Source organism: Anolis sagrei, chromosome 3 (genome assembly GCF_037176765.1).
Source record: "Anolis sagrei isolate rAnoSag1 chromosome 3, rAnoSag1.mat, whole genome shotgun sequence".
Lineage (NCBI taxonomy): Eukaryota > Metazoa > Chordata > Lepidosauria > Squamata > Dactyloidae > Anolis > Anolis sagrei.
In genome coordinates, this window is record NC_090023.1 from 193,315,006 (window position 1) to 193,340,005 (window position 25,000).

At 37.4% G+C, this 25,000-nt stretch overlaps 1 protein-coding gene across 12 annotated transcripts in view; it reads left to right on the forward strand.

Moving 5' to 3' along the window:
* Positions 1–25,000, forward strand: part of EBF3 (EBF transcription factor 3) — a 215,047-nt gene that overhangs the window by 156,071 nt on the left and 33,976 nt on the right. For 8 of the 12 annotated variants that reach the window (XM_060768637.2, XM_060768639.2, XM_060768635.2 and 5 more), the window contains 2 exons: positions 337–470; positions 1,108–1,234. In XM_060768637.2, coding sequence (XP_060624620.1) covers positions 337–470; positions 1,108–1,234 — 261 coding nt within the window. The remainder of the gene's footprint in view (positions 1–336; positions 471–1,107; positions 1,235–25,000) is intronic. The other 4 variants (XM_060768638.2, XM_060768644.2, XM_060768641.2 and 1 more) reach the window with 1 other exon arrangement.

Below are 25,000 nucleotides of genomic sequence, written 5' to 3' on the forward strand. Positions count from 1 at the left end.
TTAGATCTGTACAGCAAAGCAGATAAATCGACATGCCACATGCATGTGATGCTTAATCATTCGTAATAGCCATATTTGCCCTGACACATAATTTGCTATATCAAGCCATTTTTTTCTTGCTCACTAGTTTTCTGCTGTTTGGCCTTTGCTTTATAAAACATTTAATAATTTGCTTTAAATACATCAACATACTGCTATATGACTGCTTCATAAAGGGATCATATGCTTTCTTCCTACTATGCTTTGCATGGTTTGTCATTGGCAAAATTACAGCAAAACTTGATATCAGAAAAGAAAAAAGAAACTTAGTATATCTTCTGTTTTGTTTTGTACAAGTAGCCACCCCTTGTATAAAGGCCATCAGTCCTAGTGAAGGTTGGACAACTGGCGGAGCCACAGTCATCATAATCGGCGACAACTTCTTTGATGGCTTACAAGTTGTTTTCGGAACTATGTTGGTGTGGAGTGAGGTAAGCTATGGATCACATAATAATAATAATAATAATAATAATAATAATAATAATAATAATAATCTTTATTTATACCCTGCCACTGTCTCCCCAAAGGGGACTGGGGATGGCTAACATGAGGTCAAGCCCAAAGATACAATACAGCAAAATAAAATACAGAATGCAGACATCACTTTCAAATTTCAGCATTACATTTTGTTGTTGTTGTTGTTTACTTACTATAACAGTCATTTAAAAGTTCCCCTTTTAAACTAAGAATTCACATATGGCAGTGGTCTGACCACAGGGAATGATGCATCAGGCACTTCGTGGCCCTCTAGTGGAAGACCTGCTCAGAAAGCTTCCAGATACAATTGGACAATTTCAAAAATTACTAGGAACAGGTTTAAAGAAACATATGGATGCAATTTTCTTATGAATTATGCCCTGTAGCCTTTCCTGGAAACTAAAACCATGGATTATTTGCAGATAGTTTCATTAAAAAAAACACCCCACTATTGTCCTCATTGTGTTTTGTGACAGCCAGGCAGCCACATTTGATAAGAAGGTCCAATTTAAACTCATTATCAAAATGACATGTGTGAGTACTATCACTACAATCTTGACTGAAATTATGTTTACTGTGTGATTTTTGCAGCTGATAACACCTCATGCCATCAGAGTTCAAACTCCACCACGGCACATTCCTGGAGTTGTTGAAGTAACTCTGTCCTACAAATCCAAACAGTTCTGTAAAGGTGCTCCTGGACGGTTTGTTTATACTGGTAAGTAAACAGCAGTTTTTGTTACTTCTAAGCTATATTATTAATACTTTAATTATGCAGGAATTCATGCTGGTACGTTCACATTTTAAAATCTTTCCGTGGCTTTAAAATGATAGTATCAACAGTAGCTCATATCAAAGTTTGTTACCATGCTTTTTATACCACATTAGTTTCAACTACAACCAGTATGTTATAGAATATAAATGTTCTCATTTCAGTCCTTGAACTTCAGTAAACCAATGCTCTTCCTAATTTTTCATACTTATGTTTTGCTGACTTGACACAAATGAGAAAAATAGTCTGATCTGAGTTTACAGCACATCATGTTGTCAGTACTTAAATGCTTGTAAATACATTTAAAAACAACAAAAGTAGCAACTGCACCACCTGTCATAACATTAAACATGGCAATGGAGGTCATATACAACAAGCGATTGACTTTGATAATGGTAAGATATAACAGAGTGAGAAGGCAAAGTGGATGTTTTAAAATATGTAACCTAATTTATACTCAAAACTTTCATAAATTAAAATTGAATCTAGGGAAGATGCTAGAAGAAAAAAATGAATTTATACTTGAGTTGTATTAATTTGCTAATACTTTCTGCTGACAAGTACAACTGGAGGAGCACATCAATGAATGTATACAATTGTTTACAGATTTGCAGTGCTAAGATATAAATATATATGGTGTCACCATAGTTATGTTAAATAAACATTTATTTCATGGTCATCAGTAACTGTGAAAAATATTAAACCTTATTGCAAAAACTTTCAAAATGTGTGTCCTATCAGACTATTTTCAATGAAATGGAAAACACGTGACCAGATTATTTTAAAAAATCATTTTCATAGGTGCAGTTATTCAGATTGATCCAGATTAATTGAGCTGATTCTTACAGAATTATTACAGAATTATTTGAGAGTAGCAGGCTTATGATCTAATTAAAATGTATATTAACCATACCTATATAAGTGTACTGTACACTCATATGATATGTAAGTGTTTGCTGAACACACCACTGGCATATGGAAGACTCAAAAGTACATTTTAATCTCTTGTGATCAAGGTTCAGGTTTGTGTGTGCTGCAATCATCCCTGTGGCAGCTATACACCACTTAGAGCTGAACTTAATTAACTTAGGACAAAACCACTTAATGCAGCTTTACTCCAGGTTAATCTAACTGCACCAAGATTCAGGCTCTCTGCTGAGTTAGGGCAATCCAGACAGATGTCTCATACTCCCCAGACTCAGGGGACCACCTCATCTCCCCGTGTTGTTGCTGGCTACAGTAGCAGGATGGAAACCTAGATTATACTTGGGGGGGAGGGGGGTCCTTCCTACCATCAGATTGAGTAAGTTGCAAAGGAGGCTGGGAAGAGAAAAAAGTAGGGTACAGTGGGAGGGGGTAGCAGTTGGGTCCCTGCCTAGTGGTGCCAAATCGGGTTTGGCATGGCCAGGTAGTAGGGGCTCCCTGTCACTAACAAAGAGAGTCCCTGTTGGACAGAAAAGTAGGCCCACTTTTCTTGTCAGTGTATAACTGCCCCAAGACTACTATGTAAATTAATGTGCATTTCAAGTAGGCTTCCTATTTTAAAATCAATTTAACAGTTTAGAGTGGAGTAACAATATATACGTTAACTTCTTAAATTTGTTTGTCAAACTTCTCTGGGCGTGGAGCAACATTTTTCCTCACTGCCCACCAGATTCGCCATGCTGTGTAGCAAATCCCTCCATTGCTGCCTGGCTTATTGACCTGTGTGATGAGGTCCTTAAAATCCATTGCTGTGCAGATGTCATGAAGCTGCAGACACATTTCGAAACATGTATGGTGACCATGCAAAGATACAGGCAATATGATGTACCTTACAACTTGTGATGATATGTTTGCTTGATTTAGAACAGTAGCACATCTGCACTGCCATATTTAATAGAATTGGTAATGTAGGTTACAAATAACAGTTACAATCAAATACAGAATCAATGATATTTTAACTCTTTAAATAATTTATGCATCATAAACTCTGTAAGATTGCACATCTGAAGAGATATTTGCAAATTGAATAAATTCTTGAAGTAGAAATCTCAGTGTGAAAGGACTGAATATTTCAGGGTACAATATTTTTGCATAAAGCTAGCCCTAGATATGTCATATACTTACAAGCATTCTGGTTACTCCGTGGCTAAGCAGCAATAGAGTATTTTGAAAATTCAGTAGAGATGAATTATAATGTGTTTAGAAAACAGAATCTGATAATTTAAATATCTGTTAGAGTTAGTTGTGTTATTGCTTTCATATCTTTTCATGGCTCCATACTGGGAGCGAATTACGGAAAAAACCGCTATGCAGAATTATTCCTATTTGACTCAGGTCCTATCTAAACTGCCATATAGTGTAGTTTAAAACTGCATTACATGGTCAGTGTAGACTCATATAATGTACATCAGGCATCCTCAAACTGCGGTCTTCCAGCTGTTTGGGCCTCCAACTCCCAGAAGCCCTAACAAGCTTGCTCAATTGTCAGGAATTCTGGAAGTTGAAGGCCTTAACAGCTGGAGGGCCACAGTTTGAGTATGCCTGATGTAGTTAAATTGATTCCTATGAGGCAATTTTTTTTTTTTTTGGAAAACCACTGGTAACATAACCTTTTGAAAAATGAAAATCTCCAGAACCGTTGGAGATTTTTTGATCTTTGGAAAGGGATGACTTTGTTAGAAGTCACAGCCTTTTGAAAAAATGATTCCATAACCTCTTGGTAAACACATGACCTGTTAGAGTAATAACCTTTTGGGGAAAATGGCATTCACCAACATTTGTGCATGACAACTAAGTTTCTCAGCTGTTAAACTGATCTTCCTAGATATGTCTTTGAACTGTTAGGGAAAAGATATGCCAATGCACAAACATATATATTCAGCAAAGTTTCAGAAGTGTTCTTTTAAGTTGCCCAAAAACATCTACACTCCCTTAAAATATATTTGCATTTAAATCATGCTCTCAAGAAACAAAAATAAGAAGACTTCTTTAAAAATAACATAGTTGGTTTACTCACAAACGTCATGCATTCAGCATACAGGGAATTTGCATATCAGTCCAGTTACAAATAGAATTTGAGGTAGTTTATCTGTGCAGATAACACAGGGCATCTTTCTTAGGATGGATCCAGAGAGTCTTTTATCCCAGAAGCATTCACCTTTAAAAATGTGGATGTTTCTGGGAGGCTATCTACACTTACCCTAGAAAGCATGCATTTTCTGGGGTGGGTGTCCAGATGTTCTCTCGGGACTAGCACGAGAGAACGTCTGGAGGCCCTACCTCCCTCCCCCAAGTCCCCAGACCCCTTAGAAAAGTAATAAAAACTTACCCGACCTCCATTACAAGCTTCAGCCAGCTTTCCTGGTGCATAGAAATGACCTCCCTCCTCCTCCCCCCTGCTCTCCTGGTGCATCATTTCTACGTGCCAGGACAGCTGGCCGAAGCTTGTAATTGAGGCCGGGTAAGTTTTTATTACTTTTCTAAGGGGTCTGGGGTCTTGGGGCTTGGTATTCCCACAATTTACCGGGCTTATTTATCCCGGTAAACTGTGGGAATACTGTGTGGACTGCAGTATTTTGCAGTGCAGAACCGGAAATAGTGGGTTTATCCCATGCCTTCTAAGAAGGTGCAGAATAAACCACTATCTAATTAATTCATTACAAACCAAGGTTTTCCTGGTTTGTAGTGAATTAATTTGGGACTGTCCAGAACGTTATCTGGACAGCCCCTCCTTTATTGTGGTAGATACTGCAACAAAGGTACTGTCTGGACAGGCCGTTAGAATCAATAGTCCATAATCCAAACCATCTCTTTGCTCAGAGAGTCTAACATAGACTCTGTCTCTAAGCATATTATTCCTGCTGGTGTCTGAAAGCAAACAGTTCCTATTGAAGTCTAATCTGAACTGTTTCTAAAATAGAGTCTGAATCCTGAACAAGCCCAGTACTGATCACATGGTCTGCAGCCCCTCCCACAACAAAGAGTTAAGGTAAAATTGCAAACCAATACACACATGTACAATACAGTAAGCAAAGCAAATTATATTCATAACAAATAACTAGTGGAGGCTTGAAGAAGGTTGTTAATTCCAACAAAAAAAGAAAAGCTAAATTGCATTGTATGAGTCTACACTGACCGTATAATGTAGTTTCAAACTAAATTACATGGCAGTGTAGATGGGACCTCAGTAATATTATAATGCCTCTCCAATGCTCTGTCAGTCTGTGTCCTTTAAAAAAAGCTGCAGCTATTAGCCAGATGAGGTAAATGGATAATTCAGTGCATATGTTAATGACAATCTGGCTTTAAGATTTAAAGGATGAGTGTAATTTTTGAATGTTTTTTTCCATGTAAACTTCCACAGTTTAACAGTGTTTAAAAGTCACATTCTCACAAAGATCAATTTATTCGTTGTCCCTTTCACCAGGAGTCATACAAAATGTTAAAAAACGACATTTAAGTGAGTAAAAGTTACTAAAACTGCAGTGGCTGCAATTAATTTTCTGGAAGCGTAGAAAAAATAAAGGGCTATAAGACTACAGATTTTTAAGGGGCAGGGAAGTCTATACGACTACAGAAAGTAAAAGGAAGGGTAAGGTCAGAACCTGTCTGACCTGGAAACTTCAGTCTGATTTGTATTGCCCCCAAATTGATGGGGACAATGAGATAATCATTGGAAATTACACTCACCATTGAAAACTGAGCCTGACTTCACTGTATTTTGCAATATGAAAATGATGTGGCCCCATACGAAGGAGGGGCAGAATCCCCAGGGCATCTGTTTCTCATCAGTGTCCCACCATGGTTGCAGTCTGGCTTGGCACTCTAACATTTAACCTTCTCAGCATGAGGTGGAACAAAGGGCAAGGAGGCTGCAGGATAATGAAACAAGGGTGTAGTGTGGGAGACAAAATGCCTTTGCAAAGTACAGAAGTTGAGGCATTTATACGACTTGTAGGGACGCTGATGTAAAAGTACAAAATTTTTGTAACAAGGCAAAAAAAAAAAAAGTGGTCCGGGACCATCACACACTCCAGACCTGATTAGTCACATACAGTAGGATTGCTATGCTGTTTCCCAGCAGACTGGGAGGAAGGTCTATTACCATCTATCCATGCCTTTTTGCCTGCTGCTTTCAACTATTGTAAAGATACAATTACCTTGGGAGACTGTGGCAGTTCAGTTGATTAGCACGGTGAATTAAAAGAATGAGTCACAAATGACATGTCCAGCTCCTCTCGACTAGCCCTTGCTATTCCCAGCGTACGTCACCCTTGTTGTAAGAAGGTCAAAAATTAGAGAGACATAACAGTTTTCAAGCAGCTAGCACTTAGGAGCAGAATTAACAATCATTCTGTATGTAATTGCCAGTTAGTAAATTGCCTTCCAGACTGTAAAATGCAATATAAACTGGTGGGCACCTAAAATTAAATTAATGAGATATTTGCGGCATTTAAAAGTGAGCACTGCAAATTAATAATTGAGTGTAGTACTTGTTTTAATATTTGTCAAGTCATGTATCACTTGCTTGTTTAATAACAATTAAAATAGTTCTTACCTGGGAAAAAAAGAATCTTGGCATGTTTAAATTAAGCAGTTTTCTGCAGGTTAGATTCATCATTTTACTTGTAAAAGTCACTGAAGGTTCTTAAATTAAATATCTGAGATTACTTTTTAATTACATTATAAGCCTTGCAATGTTATTTGATTAAGCCAAATTGTGATTTGTATGCTACTAAATGGAATTATGTTACAGTTTGTATTTTAAAGCACACATCTGAAAGTGTGTGAAATCATTATGCATGCTGCCTTTAAGCAAGGCACACCACGTGTTTGTCAATGCGGATGTAAACATGTCACTTTTTCCTTAAAGTGCATTTGTCATAACTGATTTCTATTAGGCAAAATAATAATAATAAAAGAATAGAAAAATATGCCAATTGGTTAATCTCCATTGCTTTCTCAAATGTAGGATATCTTTCTCATACACATTTTGCTTATCACACTGTTACTCTTCCTCGGTTTGTGCAACTTTTATTCAAGAGTAGATTGAAGTTGTAATTCAGAATACGGTAAGAATGCATCTACACTGTAAAATTCATGCAATTTGACTCCACTTTAACTGCTATGGCTCAATGCTAAGGAATCTTGGGAGTTGTAGTTTGGTGAGGTACCAGCACTCTTTGGTAGAAAAGGCTAAAGACTTTGTCAAACTACAGCTCCTATTCTTCCATAACATTGAACCATAGCAAGGAAAGTGGCGTCGAACTGTATTAATTCTACAGTATAGATGCGCTCCTTAAGTCCAAATACAAGGATATTAAAATTGGAATAAACATAAAACAGTGGAAAAGAGCAAAAGAAATGTGAATGTTGGTCTGCATCCAATGATAATAATTATTACATTCATTGTTACTGAAAATTATTTCAACATAGAAATTTCCACTCTACTTCAGACTTCTGTATTCATTTGATACCATGGAATTATTCCTCTGATTTCAAAAGAAGTGATTAAAATTACTTTGGTATACTTTATTAATTTAGGATCTTAGTGGATCTGCACCAAAGGAGAGCAGACTTCTATTTGTATAGGAGTATAGGAGAAACACTCATTATTTGTGACTGTACTATTGTCCTGGCTCTTTCACGGTTAACTCTCTGTATCTCTACCTGTATCCACTTTAGCTAGTTTAGATCGGTTTAACCCATTTCACCCTATGAAAAGATCTCAAGCTTCAAGTACTTTAAGGCTCTTTTGTGTGAATCCCAGTGTACTTTTGTCAGTGGGGCTGCCACATTGTGTTCAGAGTCAATAGTTCCCTTCCATCACAGCCAACACAAACTAGCTGTCTCATAGGTCAGTGCTCTTTAAACAAATTACTTGTATCCACAGAGCAAATGATCGTTAATTGCCTCCTACAAATCATACTATTTTTCCTATGCTAAACTAAATGCAATTGCCTTACTTGAATTCAAATCACCTGATTCACTTCTTGCACAATTTCAATTATAGCTCTTAACTATAGTGTTTTGCCATTATAATACATGTACATTTGTCAACTAACAGATATTTAAAAAGAATGCTTCTTGCCAAATGTTAGCAATAAGCATTCACAATTCTAATCTATACACAACAATTGCTTTTTCATTCTTTTATTCTTCATTAATCATAAGGCAGCAGTATGTTTTTCTATTATTATTATTATTATTATTATTATTATTCATTGATCAGATCTTGGGCAAAAATTGAAAAAGGTATCTGTATCTTCCTGTTAGGATGATTCTTTCAAATACATTCTTGAAAACATCTTACTTAATTAATTTTAAAATTTTGTAACTGCTGATCCATCAATGTTACTATACCAACATTTAAAATAAAATGTATTTAACATAAAACACATGTAACAAAAGCATGAGGAGAAGGAAAGCTTTCTGTTTTCTTGCAATTGCTAGACTCTAAATACACTAAGCATCTTAATTAGGGCAACAACAATGAAGATTTCTTTAAAAATATTATTGGTGAGCTATCATATTGAAGTATATTAAAGTTGCATAACATAGTTCCCTTTAAACAGCTGCATTTCCGATAAATATAACCTGGTCGTTGTTGTCCCCTTTCTTTTCTGTCTCAGAGGAGACCAGAAGAATGAGACATACCATTTGTGCTATTGCACAAGTAGACTATTTGTTCTAATCAGTGACACCCATTTACTAGAATTGCTTAAAATGAACTATACCTCATACAGAAATCGCACATTTAGAGTGTTCCATTCATCATCTGAAAATTGAGGGCCAGTAAACTTTTCTGTTCCTCCAGCGGGATCATAGACATGCATCAAAATGTTAAAAAATGATTGGTGAGAGAGAACTGTCACCCATTTATCAAAGAAAAGGAACATTATTTGCTAATTTCCCAACCAAGGCAGTGACAGGGTGCTTCGTCTTTAGACCCATGGTGACCAACATGGCCTTTTTGTTATTAGTACAAGTCAAGCGCTTTTTGGCTGTTGCTAACAAGACACATTTGTCTATCATCAGAGAGTGGTTTATATATTTTTTTTCAAGTAGCTGTGACCAAAGTCTGATCTCTGCATCACAACTGGCTCGACTTCTCCGTGGCAGCACTAGATAAAAGGAGGGACTGATAAATCACAGAGTTTCTGCATCAAGGTGAAGTTATTAACTCTGTGGTACCAAAAGGAACAAAACGTAGCAGCAAAAAATAGTCACCTATCTCTCCCATAAAACAAAAACAAAAAGGATAAAAGGGTCAGGGGCTTCTATTTAATAATTGCTAAAATTTGATCACATAAAAATACTCTTACTCTTACTCCCAATTATTTCTTCTCCGCTATTGTGCTGATAAAAATGCATCTAATTAGATGAGACACATGAAACAAATTTTTACCATAGAACAATTAAAAGAGTTTTGTCATTATGTGTTTTCTGTATGTTTAAATAGATTCACCAAAGTTTAAACCTATGTCCTAAGTTCTAAGGATGCTCAAAACTTATAAATGTTGAAAGAAGACCAGAGAGAGAGAGAGAGAGAGAAGCAGAGATGTGTCAAAAGACTACTGTGCAAAACTTTCACATAATTTCGTAATTATGAATAAGGTTCCTGACTGTTGGTGCAAGTTCTACCCCTCAAGTCTGCTGATCTACTTACAGGTCCAGTCAGTCCAACCTCAATATCTGAAATCTTTTTAGAGTCAGTTTTTAGAGTTGATTACAGTGAGTGATTAGGAGCCCTAGCATAGGTTTGTCAAGGACAAATCCTGCCAAGCAACCTTATATCTTTTTGTGTTTTGAGTCATGAGTTTTGTAGGTGGTGGGAATGCTGTGGGTGTGGTCTGGATTTCAGCAAAGCATTTAATAAGAAGCCCCAAAATAATTTAATTAGCAAACTAACTAAATATGGAACAGATGGAAACACCATGAAATGGGTCCATAATTTATTGAAAAATTGTGCTCAAAGAGTGGGTATTGGTGGCTATATTTCAAATGGGAAGCCAGTTTCAATTGGAGTGCCACAGGGTTTTGTCCTGGGGCCGGCGCTCTTCAGTACTTTTTATGGTGGAGGGAATCATGTCTAGCGGTGGAGAGGATTATGATCAAATTACAAATGATACAGAAACAAGGAATGGTAGCTAGTATTTTGAAAGCTAGGGGCAGAATTTCAAATACCCCCAATGAACTGGAAAACTGGGCTGAAATTAAGAAAATGAAATTGAACATAGACAAATGCAAATTTCTACATTTTAGCCACAAAAAGTAAATGCACAGGTATAGAATGGGGGATACTTGGCTCAGTAATATTCCATGTGAAATGGACCTTGGGATTTATTATTGATGATAAGTTGAACATGAGACAGCAATATGCTGCTGAAACAAAAAGACAAATACTATCATAGTTTACATAATAGAAGCATAGCTTCCAAATCAAAGGAAGTAATAGCCCCCATATATTCTGTGCTGGTCAGGCCTCATCTAGAGTAGTGTTTATTTCTGGCCCCTCATTTTGAAAGCAATATAAACAAGTTGAAAAGTGTTCAGAGAAGGGCAGCGAGGATGTTAAGAGGTATGGAGAACAAAACAGATTAGGAAAGGTTAAAAGATCTGGGCATGTTCTGTTTAGGAAAGAAAAGATTAAGAGGTGACATCTCATACTATTTAAATAGAGTAACACCACCATATTCAGGGAACCCATACGTGCAGTTTTATTAACTTGCACCTAGAGAGAAATGGTCTCTTAGGAATTTGCTAGGTCCTTCAGACAGCACTATCCTTTACTCCCCCCACCCCACCCCAGAAGTTACAGGATAACTCTCTAGGAATCTCCAGTCATATCTGCAGTTTCACATAAATATAGTCCATCTGGAATGCATTGCCTGTGGATATGGGTGCTTTAATCTATCTCTAAGGCTGCTACAAAGAGGAGGATGCAGGCTTGTTCTTCACTGCTCTGAGTATAATATTAGGTCTAATGGTTTTAAGTTACAGGAACAGGGGTAAGATTTCAACTGTACTTCAGAAGGACCGTGAGAGCAGTTTGGCAGTGGAATCAATTGCCCAAAGAAGGGGTGGGGTCTCCAAAGAGTCTGGACACCTATCTCCTGGGGGATGCTGGAGCTGGAGCTTCTGCATTGAGTAGGATGTTGGATCTGATGCCCAATAGTGCCTCTTCCAACTCTACAAATCTATGGTTCTGTGATTCTACTCTACTGATATTTTCTCTACAATAAGGACCTAAATATTCTAAAGACACTAGATACTGTCCGACTTTGGAAGCTAAACACTAGCAATATCCGGTGTTATAGACTACATTTCTGAGAAAGAAATTAGCAAAACCATCTCTGAGCATTCCTTCCCTAAGAAAAGCCAGATGAAAGTCATAGAATTGTCATATGTTAACAGGTGACTTCAAAAAACATATGTACACATATCATGGCAAGAAGTTTACTTATTCTACCAACTATCACTATAGTTTGAACCTTGTTACACCTCAGAGAATCTAAACCAGGTTTGAATTAAGCAATTTACCTGGTAAATAGACATGATCAGGAATTTTACATTTTATACAGGAATCATTTTGACACAGGGTCAAACTACAGTGATGCCAAATGTGTCCTTGCACTTAATGTGCTGAATGTTTTTTTTAATGCAAATTGCCACAGCTGGAGATGTCTAACAGGATCAGAACAGTCATGAAGAGGGAATTTAACTTTTTACTAACCTGCTGCCGTTTGAAGGAAAATCTTTCTTATATAACAAGGTTTTTTGGGGTGCAGGGAGGGGAGAAATGAAAGATATCCTACAAGCGCAAATATAGGGTGATGTGTCTGACATGCACACCTACTTCAAGCTGATTTAGTTTTCATTTTGACCCCTCCACCCTTCATCACAAGATGCAAAGATAATGTATACCTTGGTCTACAGTTTGAACCTTGTTCTCAGTTAGACAGTATAGACCAGGTTGAAAGTACATGGTTGAGAATTTTATGTAGCCAAGTGAGAGGGGTCATGGAAGAGGTAAAAATCTTTTCCCCCTAGTCTTCTTCGTTTTTGTGCTGACTGCAAAGCTCAAGAAGCCCCTCCTTCAGCTATATCCCAATTTAAGAAGCTTGATGCCAAAGTCATTTTTACTAGTTAACCAGGGCCCCTTCCAGACAGGTCCTATATACCAGGATCTGAGCCCAGATTTTCTACTTTAATCTGGATTATATGAGTCCACACTGCCACATAATCTGGAATAAACAGAAAACCTGGGATCAGATTCTGGGTTATAGGGCCTGTCTGGAAGGACCCTATGAGATATTTTCATGTTGACTATGTACAAGCGGAATTCTGCTTCTCCGTGGCCATGGAATCAGTAGCTACAAGTAAATTAGTAATCTAACTAAATAAATTGCAGGCTAGTAACTTCTTTAGGATAATTTAACTGTACCCATAGTAGTAAAAGCTCTAAAATGTGCCGGGTATGCTGCAAGAGGGAGATAAACTTTTCATGTTTTATCTTAGTTCTCCAGTAATTTCTAGCCATATTTATTCTAGTCAGAAAATCTAATAGAAATTAGTCTAAGAAGACACAGTGAAATGCATTCTGGAATCGTTTCCTACTCCAGGCATGACCAAACCTTTTAACTTGTTTCCTTCCATCGTAAAATATCCAGAATTATTTTAGAAATAAAAACCCTTGCAAATTATATATGTAATATATGATTCTTACTACTAAATAGAAGTGGTTAGCATTGTAAAGCATTGTACGTTCTCTCTGTGGGATGTTTTAGTTTTGTTCCATGGAAATAAATGACAGCACTTCACTTGTATGTGATAAAATAAATAGGAACATTTGGAGGTGAGGACTGGAATACTGCTACCACACAAAAAGCAAATGATTTTTTACAATCTGCTTTTTTTGTTGAAATAAATTGGTGGGAGCCAAAAAATAAATGTTATTAAGTTCAATTAAATATTATTAAATACCAATGTCAGAATAATCCATGCTGTAGTATTTCTAATGTGTGTGTGTGTGTGTGTGTGTGTGTGTGGTTGTGAAGGCTGGACAGTGTAGAAATCTGAGAGGAAGAGAATCAACTCATATGAAATGTGGTGCTGGAGGAGGGTTCTAAGGATAGCACAGGCTGCCAAGAATAAGAATTGAATAGGTCCAAGAGTAATTCAAACCTGAGCTCTCCTAGAAGCCAAAATGACTAAACTGAGCTTATCATACTTTTGGCATACCATGAGATGACATAACTCATTAGAAAAGACATTAACACTAGGAAAAATTGATGGCAGCAGAAAAAAATATATTACAGGTGGATTCATTGTATAAAAGAAGTCACGGCTCTGAGTTTTCATTGCCCAGTGTTGAAAGACTGTCAGTGTGTCCATATCTGCTCTGAACTCTTACCACTTACAGACTCAAGGACAGCTGACCCTATAAAGAGGTATATAGAAAGTAAAGGGTCTTCATCTTGTGGGTTCAACAGATTTTGAAAGCAATTGTCACTGTCCAAACTCCGTCCAGAATACTCTCCTTCTATGTATTGCATGGCCTCTCATTATGACCTCCATATTCTCTAAAGCAACCCTATAGAGCAGGCCTGCACAACATATGGCTCTCCCAGTATTTGGAACTCCAATTCCCAGAAGCCCTAGCTAGCTTGCTCAATGGTGTGGAATTCTGGTAGCCGAAGTCCCAAACACCTGGAGGGCTACGGGTTGTGTAGGACTGTTATAGAGAATACTAGCAAGTCCACTGTTACTACCATATACTTATCTCCTGAAGGCTCCAAAGTCGACAATGGCTGCCTCGTAGATACTCGGTGTCTTCTACTGCGGCTTCTTATAAGTTATGCAGTTGTCTAATTGTCATGATCTCCAGAGCAGCAGATGTGTTGCTCCCTCCTATGAGTCATAGCTTCTCTTCAATTCTTGTACCACCTGCTTATCCACAAAAAGCTTAACCAAGGATGTCAATGATCTCATCAACCACTGTATTTTCTGCCTCTGGTGTGCAGACTACTTCTATCCTTTCAGCTTACCAGGCACCCACCTCTCTCTGAAAAATTGCACCTAGGGTTCCATTGACAATTGCTGTGGTAAATACAATAATTACAGACTCAGCTTTGTTAGCCATCTGAAACCTATTAACATTTAGCCTTATGACAGAGTTGACTTTTGTTACTGAAGTCTCGTCCTGAGGGCAGTGACTATGTTCTAACATCTTTGGCAGCAGATTCTGTCAAGCCAATTAATTACTTACCCAAACCTTTTGTCATTCTTAGATTATATCCAGCATATGTAAACAAAACACTTGATATAAATACATCCCTGGAACTCAAAATTAAAGCTTCAATAGTACCAGAGACCAATTAGTCTCAGACAAAGTTTCAGACAACCCTACCAGTGCCCATATTTATACTATTGCCATTGCTGCATGTCATGAAACAGCAACCTTTATATGTTCAGCAGTAATGTTCCTTTGGTAGGAAGATGGAAAAATTGTATCAAATTCATGGGGTAGAATGCTTATTCCTTTTCCGTTAGCTGATTTCATTATCATAAATGGCAAGAAGAAGAAGTGGGAGGGGGGGGGGGAGCCATACTCTGATCCTGCAGACAAGAAAAATCCTACCAAACCACATCATGGGGAGGAACTCTCTTCTAGTTTTGCACTATCACTCCTAATTGCAAACTACTGAATTTAATGGAGGTGCGTCTGCAGTTATATTCTGATTAACTGAGTTGGTAATAGGTATATGGCTTACCTCCAGAATGAAGAATACAGGTTAGCTAGCTAGCTAGATAAACACTTGTCTTAAGGATTCCTCATCTTCTCCTTCTGTCTCATATCTCTGAAAACTCACAGCATGGAGAGTTCCCTGCTAGGATACTTTTCATAGGAAGTGATTCATGCTGCTTGTGAATCAGCCATGAGGAAATCCTGTGTTGCTAATGGAAGGATTTCCAAAAAGTTTTGGCAGCTCACAAGGTGCATACTGCCACTTTTCAAATATGTGCTGTTCTTGGGTTCCCCTGGGTTGCAAGGCTTTTCCTATACTCTCTTTGAGTGTACTTGCCAGTTGTCTCAGAGAATTCTGTCCCAAAAGGGACCCCCTTTTATTTACTCACCTCAGCATCAAGCTATTCATAAAATGATTTTGAAACCAATACCACCATCTGTTCTTTGGCAATCTCAAGGAGCCTTCTAACTGATTCTCCCTGGTTTTGGGAAGCCCTTTGAACCAATGGTGACATTCAGGTCTTAAGCTTTTATACTTCTGTAAAAGAATAAATAATAACAGTGCATTGACTCTGAACTCTACAATATCACTTGCACTGTATGACTGGATGTTACGATAGTATCTGTATTAGCAATTTTTGAATAATAATGCTGTTTGTCTGCTACTTGGATAGATATTTTGATCTTTCTATTTCAGATTAATATTTGGCTAAATGAGTGACATCTAAAATGGCTTGGAAACCGGCTAATATATATTGAAATTTATGTATTTTTGACTGGAACAATGAGAGCATCCAGAGTTTCACCATAATGTATTATTTCAGGATGTTTGCAGGGCAGCTGCATATGCCAAATTGACCACTTTCATAAGACATTAATTACAAATTTGACATTCATGCTCAACAAGTTGCTACGGTATTTCTTCAATTCTAATATGCCATTGATTGTAAGCTGCACACTAATTTCAGTAGTGTGTGTGTGTATATATATCAAGCCACCTGCAATTCTAGAGATATTTATATGGAGAAAAAGATGCATCTTAGAATTGAAGAAATACAGTGTTTTTTTAAAAATTAATCTCCCCTTTCCCCAAGAGCACAGTGAATTTATTTTTCTCTTTTGGAAGATTTTACTTGTAATGTACCCATGTCTATGAGTCCTAGAGAGCAAATGAAGAACAGGTTATTATTATTAATGTTTGTTTATATCCCACCTTTTCTCTCTATACAGAGACTTAAAGCAGCTTACAACTAAAAGCATTAGAATACATCTTAAAATATGCAACTATACAAATATTAAAAAAATTAATGCATATAAAATCACAGCACCCCCGATGATCTTAAAAACCTTCTTTAAAAACCTACCTGAATAAAAAAGTTTCAACCTGCCACCTGGAGGACAGCTGGGAGGGAGACATTCTGGCTTCCCTAGGGAGGGAGTTCCAGAGTCTAGGGGCAGCCACCAAGAAGGTCCACTCTCTTGTTCCCACCAACTGAGCTTGAGATGGAGGTGGGATGGAGAGAAGGGCCTCTCTTGAAGATCTCAGGGTATGGGCAGGTTTCAGGCTTTAAAGGTCATAACCTGGAAATAGACTGGCAGCCAGTGGAGCTGCTACAACAGGGGGGTTGACTGCTCCCTGTAACCAGCCCCAGTTAGCAAGTGTTGGCTTCTTTTTTGGGAAGTTTGGCAGGGGAGGAGTAGGATATTAGTCTGAGTTGGACATGTGCAGTGGCCGGGACTCCCACCAAAACATATTGCTGAGTACCAACAGTTTCTCAACCAGTTCTGTACAGGTGCAAAACAAACCATGAGTGTGAGTTTCCAGGTGATCACTTGAAGAACCACTACTACAGGTGATCAAATTGTTCTTCTTTTTGTGAGTAATTAAACCTGTTTCATATAAGAAATCCTGGCCCTAATCAAGTTGCATGGAGCAGTGGTCTCTGTGTATATTGACAGGCAGATAGGTACTATTCATATTGCAGCTTCTTTAGGAGGTAGGAAAATCTGTATTTGGCTTTCATACCTCCAAAGAACAAGTCTAATTGAGATACGCATGGTTTCAGTATGCTACAAGAACAGCGTATGTGCTGCTCTAGGAGCTGAACATCATAATTAGGCATAAGAACTATGCATTCATCACCTGCTTGCTCATCGATACAAAAGTATTTATCAAAACTTTCTACCACGCTTTCTACCTTTGCTTAGTAAGAAAACCTGATGGTTGTAATTTGTGGCATTTTCACAATCATTGTAATGTTTGAAGTGAGGTGAGGTAGGATGGGATTATAAATATTTCAGGGTCTATAGTTGCTATTTGCGTCTGTTGAGAAGTATCAAAATGAGGAACATATTCTGTTTTGAAGGTATATCTACACAAGATCATCTGCAAATCAACATTTAAAGTGTAGTGGCAATGTCTATGGAGCTATAGTACCCTTGGGAAGAGTAAACACCAAATAAGGCCACAAATATGAAGACAGACAAGCAAAACAGTGGTTTGCAATATTAAAATATATCTCAATTAGCAAAGCACCTTGGAGTATTTAACACTTAAAATGGAACATATTGTTTACTTTGAAATAGTATTCATGTTTCTGTATCGTATTAGCAAAATACTTTATCATATTAGTAAAATGACAGATTATGTTAGTAAATATTCTGTCACATTAGTGAAATGTATTCTCAAAATGCCATGCTCTATTACATTAACATACATATTAAACAGTGGCAGTTTCATTTCATGATATGAACATTTATGGTGTTAGACAATATTTTCCTTTTTTTCTGTTTTAGACATCCTCAGTGACATTAATTATTTTAGCATCATTAGCACTGTGTCATCTCTATATATTGGTTTGTACTGGGTACTCAACATTTTGAGACCTTTTGAAGCATTTCATTACTACTGTAGTCCAGCAATTTATTTGTTACAGCAACATTTGTGAATACACTACAACCCTGTAACCACAAATTTAATAGTCATGGTTTCACTTATCCACACTCAAAAAACTAAACAAACAAAAACCCGCCTGGAAGTATTTGTGGGTGTTTCTATGGTATGCTTGCAGACTAAGTATAATCAAAATGTAGAATTTGCTGTTATCCATGATTTCAGGTATCCATGAGGTTGTTTCCCCTGGGGGTTCTACTGTAGTTGTGTAAGTTAACATGAATACAAGTAGTCTAAACAATTCTAGGAATGAAGCAAGATTGTACAGTGAAAAGCTAAAACAAAAGCACTCAACCCATCTAAACAATTATGTTTGCAAAGTGAGCTTCTTTACTTTTATCCATAACTGAATGGGAGAACATACATGCATACAGGTATTATATGTGCATAGACAGTAAGAGAACTTTAGAGAACTACCTTCACAAAAAGGCAATATGTACAAAAAATGTATGTCATGAGTATATGGTGCAAGGCACTAATTTGAAATACATTTTGGTGAGTGTAGTTGAACTTTATGATACTTTTTTAGACATTAATGAGATTGCATTATAAGCTTCAACTTATATGTGGTAACTATAGTACTGTAAACATCCTATACATATTCCCATCATGTTTGGATACATTTATGACATGTGCTTCCTACTGATAAGTAGGCTTTGCATGTCAGTGATCATTTTTCACCTTCTGAGCTCAACATGATGGTTACAACATTTGAAATAGGTAGAAGCTAGGCAGGTAGAGACACACAGAGCAGAATAAAATTACAGTTAGTGCAGCATAAACAAAGAAACTCCTCAGAAACAAACAGAAATATTAACATTTGTTATGTCATTAAAGATTGAGATGAAATTTTCAGAAAAGCTTTCCATCTATTTGTTGAATCTTTGCTTACTTGATGAATATTTAAAGATACCAGGAATGTTCTGGCTAATGAAACCAAAGTTGATCTTTGTATGTGTTATGAGAAATGAATCCGCGTACATGCTTGATTAAAACCTATCTTTGAAAAGTGCTCAGAAACTTTAGTTGGACCAAAGAACTGCAGCCAGATTGCTAACTGTAGCTGGCTATCAGGAATCCCAATTATTTATGTTTTTGTGCATCTTTTGTGGAGAGGAAATTGAAAGAATTTCATATTTATTTCAAACTCATATATATTGAAATCTCCATACATTTCTTCACTTCTATCACTCTTTACAGAAGAAGTGCAGTGTGCACTTCTCTCCCCGTCCCACTTCCTCTTGAAAGCCAGGCAATTAAAAAAAAACTTGTAAAAGAACCTCATAGAGGCCCTCATGGAAAGAATGTACCATAATTAGAGAGAGGCAACCAATATTTTATTTTCTTTCCTCGATTATTTCACAAAGGAAGGAGTCTCAGTTTATCAGATGCAATCACAGTATGATATAGCCACTGAAAAGGGCATACATTAAAACTCTTCACCTTAAATTGTTCTCAGGAAGCAATATGAAGCTAATGCAAATGCTGAAGTATAATATTCTTCTGAAATCTCACCCCAGTAGGAGGACTGCTGAATTCTGTATAAGACAGAGCTCCTGAAGAGGCATCAAGAGCAATCTCTGAGTAATGAAAATATCATAACTCTGAATTGCTTAAGCGTGTTTGTAGCTTTTGGAATTAGAAACCACTGATGAAATGTTTACCTGGTTATTTTCACAACCTAGTATTTAAGGCAAAAGAATAGGTTTCAATACTCTATCTTTACCTTTGGCATAGTGGTGAATAAAGAACAAGGCACAGACCTCCCACTCTTCCAGCTTCCAAACCATCCAGATTAGAGATTTATTTTTTTAATAGATAGCATTTGAACTGTGTTAACAGGGACATACTAATAAGATTCAAGCCTAAATTGTTGTTGTTGTTGTGTGCCTTCAAGGCATTTCTGACTTATGGTGACCCTATGGTCATTATCACAGAGCTTTCTTGGCAAGATTTGGTCCAAGGGGGGTTGCCATTGCTTTTCTCTGAGAATGAGAGAGTTTGTTTTGCCTTAGGCTTCTATGGCTAGTTGGCATTCAGATACTGGTCTCCCAGAGTCATAGTCCAGAACCCAGAGCTCTACACCATGCTGGTATTTATTAATTTATTTACTATTACTATATTTATGCCCCACCCTTCTCACCCCGAATGGGACTCAGAGCGGTTTACAAACTATGGCAAAAAAATCAATGTTGCATAATACACATAACAATAAAATACCATATCAAATTATAAAACAGTTAAAACATATAAACAATTAAAGCACACACTAAACCATACAAAGTGCCAAGTCCTTTGTTTTCATACTTCTTGGTTTGCGGATATTTTAGTTGTAGCATAAAATATGCACAAGTATGCAAAGTATACTAATCAAAGAACTTGGTAGCAAACATTCTACTGTATTATTCTGTATCACATTTATTTATTTTATTTTATTTAAAACATTTATATTCTGCTCTTCTCACCCCGAAGAGGACTCAGGGTGGAGCACAGCATATACACAGCAAACATTCAGTGTGGGACACAGATCCATATACAATACATAAACATAAAAAAATATCAAAATATTAAAATACACTATTTAAAACCATCCTAGTTATCTGCATCATGCCTAATTTATCACAGACATCCTATTAGAGTTTTTAGAGTTTGAAGCCTCCAATCATGTAGAGTATTGGGGGGAGAAAGACGGGGTATAAATATAGGAAATAAATAATAAATAAAATAAATAAATCCTCTGTTAGCAAATGCAGTGCTATCATATTGGAAAGCTGTACCTCATGATACATTCAAATTGACACAAACTGCATCACTGGGCGCAAAAAGAGCAGTCTGGAATGAATGCCAGTGTGACCTTAATGACCTTGGGTGCTAATTGGATATTGGAAATGCATTGCATCCTATAAAAATTCGAAGAATTTCCTATATCTGGGTTAGATGGATATGTATGGTCAAGCTTCAGAAAGGACTATAGAGTCAAGGCGACTATGGGGCATCCAGACATTATTGTTCCATGCTGAAATATTGATAAAAGAAATGTGAATGCTTGAAGACACTTCAGTGTCCTTGGAATAAAAATTTGTCTTTTGGAAATTCTGTAGGGTGAAAGAACAGAATTCCCTGAACAAGAAGTCTATGTGAATGGGATGCTGAATAAAATCTGGCCTTTAATTAATTGAAGTTCTAAGGTATTGTGCTAAACCTATCTGAAGGAGAGAGTTCAGTACTTCAAAAACTTTAAAATTTCGACCAAACCTCAACATAGATAACCCATTCAAGCAGCCTGTCTCTACTTTCATAAGCTCCATTGCAAGTTTCAGAAGGGTCCTATCTGATAAGGAAGAAGATAAAACAAGAAGTTTTGCATGGAGACTTTTTCATATTCTACAATAAAGTTTTCCATATAGGTCTGCATGGGTTTGAGGCTTTGCCTCATCTTTTTTCTGCTCCTCTATCTCACTGATATCTACAAGGTGTATAGCTGGCAAAAGTATTTGATGTCTGGCTAGATTCTTTGATCTTGGAAAGATGATAAACCTGAGTTTGTTGGCTAGCTCTAGGGTGTGCCCCTTGGCCACTCTTTCCAGCATCTACACATATTTTGTGGACATTTGCCATCTGCATGTAAAGTGCTTAAGGCATCCCCTTACCTGACTTGGGTGAGAGTCTGGACTGCTGTCATACTTGCTGCTTCTTAATTTTCTGGAATGTATTTCTGACCTGGACAAGTTGATGCAGAAAATCTCCTTTGTCCATATTCCAACTATACTTGAACCTGGTTAGCTCACATTTAGAAATGCAAAAAGGACTGTGGTGATTTGGCTCTCTATTTTCCTGACAGTTGCTGATGCCTCCTCTTCATTCTTTGCCTTCACCAGTACCATATTGAGTGGTGTTATGAAGGGTTTACTGTATGAAGGAGAGAGCAAAGGACCGAAGTCCAAGACAGACATCATAGCATTTAAGATATATATAGCTATGTGTTCTGGCACATCACTACAAGGTTAATGTTCTAGAAAAATTGGGAAAAATTGGTTTGTTTACATTACAGTAATAATGTAATACAGCAATATGTCATAATGGTTAGATTACTGGTATGGGACTTATGAGATCCAGGTTCAAGTCTCCAGTGAGCCACAAAACAGGATTCATCACCCAGTATCACTGAGTATGCTTGTAGAGAGAAAAAGTAGGGTATAAATAAACAACAACAGCCTACACAACATTATCGCTGTGGAGATAAATTGGGGAAGTTGGTATCCATGCACACAAACCTGAAATGTTTGGTAGAAAGTTTATAAATGTAATTAATACATACATTTCAATATCACAAATGAGTATACAAACTGAACTGTAGCAGTTTTTAAATAACATTTTAAAGCAACTTCCACTTGGACCCCTGGTAGTAAAATGGGGAAACATCTAAGGGTATTTAGGACTAGGCTTGGGCCCAAATCAGTTTGAACAAAATGGTTTGTAATATTCGGTGGTCCGTTTTATATAATCTCTGAAAACAGAATGGGGAGGAGGGAGCTGAAAAGCCCAGCAAAACTGATTAAGGCAGCCAGATTTTATCAGTTCCTGGAGAGGAAGGAGTTAAGTCTGCAATGGACCTGAAACTTTTCTCCCTCCCCAGCAGAAGCAGTGTCCCTCCATTTCTTTTGGAAAGTTTCCTAGGCTCCTCCTCCAGAGAGACCCCTGCTGGGAACTCACTTTCCCAGCAGCACTTGCATTGAGCAGGCATTGAGAAGTCTGAGTTCCTCTTGGAGCATGATGGGAGTTGAAGTTTTTCTCTCTGTATGTTTCTCAGCCAGTAAAAGGCCTGGTTGTGTCCATGCTCTGATTGGCTAAAAATGGACACAACTGGGAACTACAATTCCCAGAACCCTAGCTTGCAGTTTGCTTTCTTTGAAAAAAAATTGTCATGGTTAAAACTTAAAATAATTCTAAAAATCAGTAGTTGGTGAATTGTTTTAAAACTTGGCAGCTGTGCAATTGTAAATGGGGTCTAAAACTGAGTTAGGTTTCTTGCAGATAGGCCTTAAAATGACTGAAGATCGTGCCTTTAAAGTTTCCCATTGTAGCCGAATCTTTGCTAAATGAAAACAGCAACACTCCTCCCGATTAACAGAATGGGAGTCAGCTGACAATGGACCCCAAAATGGCATGCCTTTTGGCCGAATTGCACATCTCAACTTAGGACCTTATCACATTAGGAAATACTCAATTTCTGAGATTGTGAATGGTTTCGAACAGGTCCCACCACATGACTTTTGCCCCATTCCATCAGTATTTCACTGGAATTAGTCTGCAATGCATTGCAGAAACAGATTATTTGTAGACGGAATTCTACTTGTGTTTTTTGAAATACTATTTATTTATTTATTTAACTTGTATACCACTACTCCCAATTTGGCTTGGAGCAGTTTACAGAAGCAGATTAAAATAATACAATTAGCTTTAAAATAACAATAAGCAGCAAGGGCGGACATAGCCCCGAGTTGTTCACCCATCAAAAGCTTGTCGGAAAACAAAAGCTTTACAGGCTTTCCGAAAAGCAAGTAGGTCTAGTACTAGATATTCTTTTGTTGCTGAAGCACTGTTTTTGTGTGTGATAGGAAAATCTGTATGCATCCTATCAGCATATCCTTAAAGCCATAGAGTGCTGTAGCGGGTGTTTTGAGTATGTTGGGGAATGAGAGCTGTTAGGCCCAAAAATAACCCTCAGTTAGGGTGATTCCACTAAAATATAGCAGAGTACCAGAACATCAATTCATAACCAGCAAAAGGTTACATGTGGTGAGCAGAGATAACCTTGATTATTTTAGAATGGTTAAGAGTTTGAACCCTGAATCTTAGGGTTCAAAGATTTCAGGATAGAAAAGTCTTAGAGCTAAGTAACTTTAACTTCATCTTCTAAGAGAGATAGGTTAAAGGTTCATGCTGCTTCATTTTGCCTTTAAAAGAGGCAAAATGCATCCTCAACAAGATAATAAAAGCAAGGAAGAAGTAGGCCTGACAGCATGGTTTAGCTCAAAGGAAAGACAAGCTTAACAGAAGGCTCCTAACAGAATTCCATTTGCTACATCATCAAAAGGGGAAGAGCCAGTGGCAAGCAGGAAAGCAACAAGCAAGACTGTCTAGGCATGTGAGGGAAGGAAGGGATTCCCTAAGCTTAGCCCTGTCTCGGACTACCTCTTTGAGACCTGGAAACTTGACATGAGCAAAGTCTTGAACAGTACAGGTGTGAAACCAACAGAATGGATTAGGAGGAGCCAGCCTTCCGTGGTGTGATGAGTCGAAGAGCAGTATTTTCAAACCATAAGAATCATAATAATCAGGTGTAATTAGAAGAGTATGGATCCCATCTCAATACAGAATTCATCCAGTCCTAAAATAAATATGCATACTGATATAAATGGATTATATCCCAGTGTGATAAAGTCCTTAGACAATTCCTTTAGCCTTCTTCTCCTGATTTATGGTCATGTAATTCATCCTGTTAATAGCCACTGGACATGTATATTTGATAATTGTGCCTGTATTGATTCTTTCCAACCTACTTGTATACATTTATAGAACATCAGATTGTAAATAAATATTAATGAATTAAAGGGTGATGCTGATAGCTAAAGTGATATATGAAGAAAAGGCTTCTTGATGTTTAGAAGGCAGCTGCTGTTTTCTCATTTGCTTAGATGAAAGTAAGTAAGACTTGTGATTCTGTATCAGACATCCGAATTTATACTGCAAGTAGCTTGAGAATGATGAGAAAGAGCTTAAATTTACTGCCAGATGGAGCTGTGTGTTGCCTAAATTTTCCCAGCCTGGAGGAATGAATGGGCAGCCAGTTTTGCTTCTCTCCCAGCATGGTTCAGTTACAGTAGCCATGACCTCCCCTGGAAGGAGAAGAGGAGCAGACTTGTAGCTCTGTGCCAGGATCCACTTCTCAGCCATGAGAAAAGATGGTGGACGGGCAATGAGATGGGCTTACTGGCAACAGAATACTTACTGTGTTTTCTAG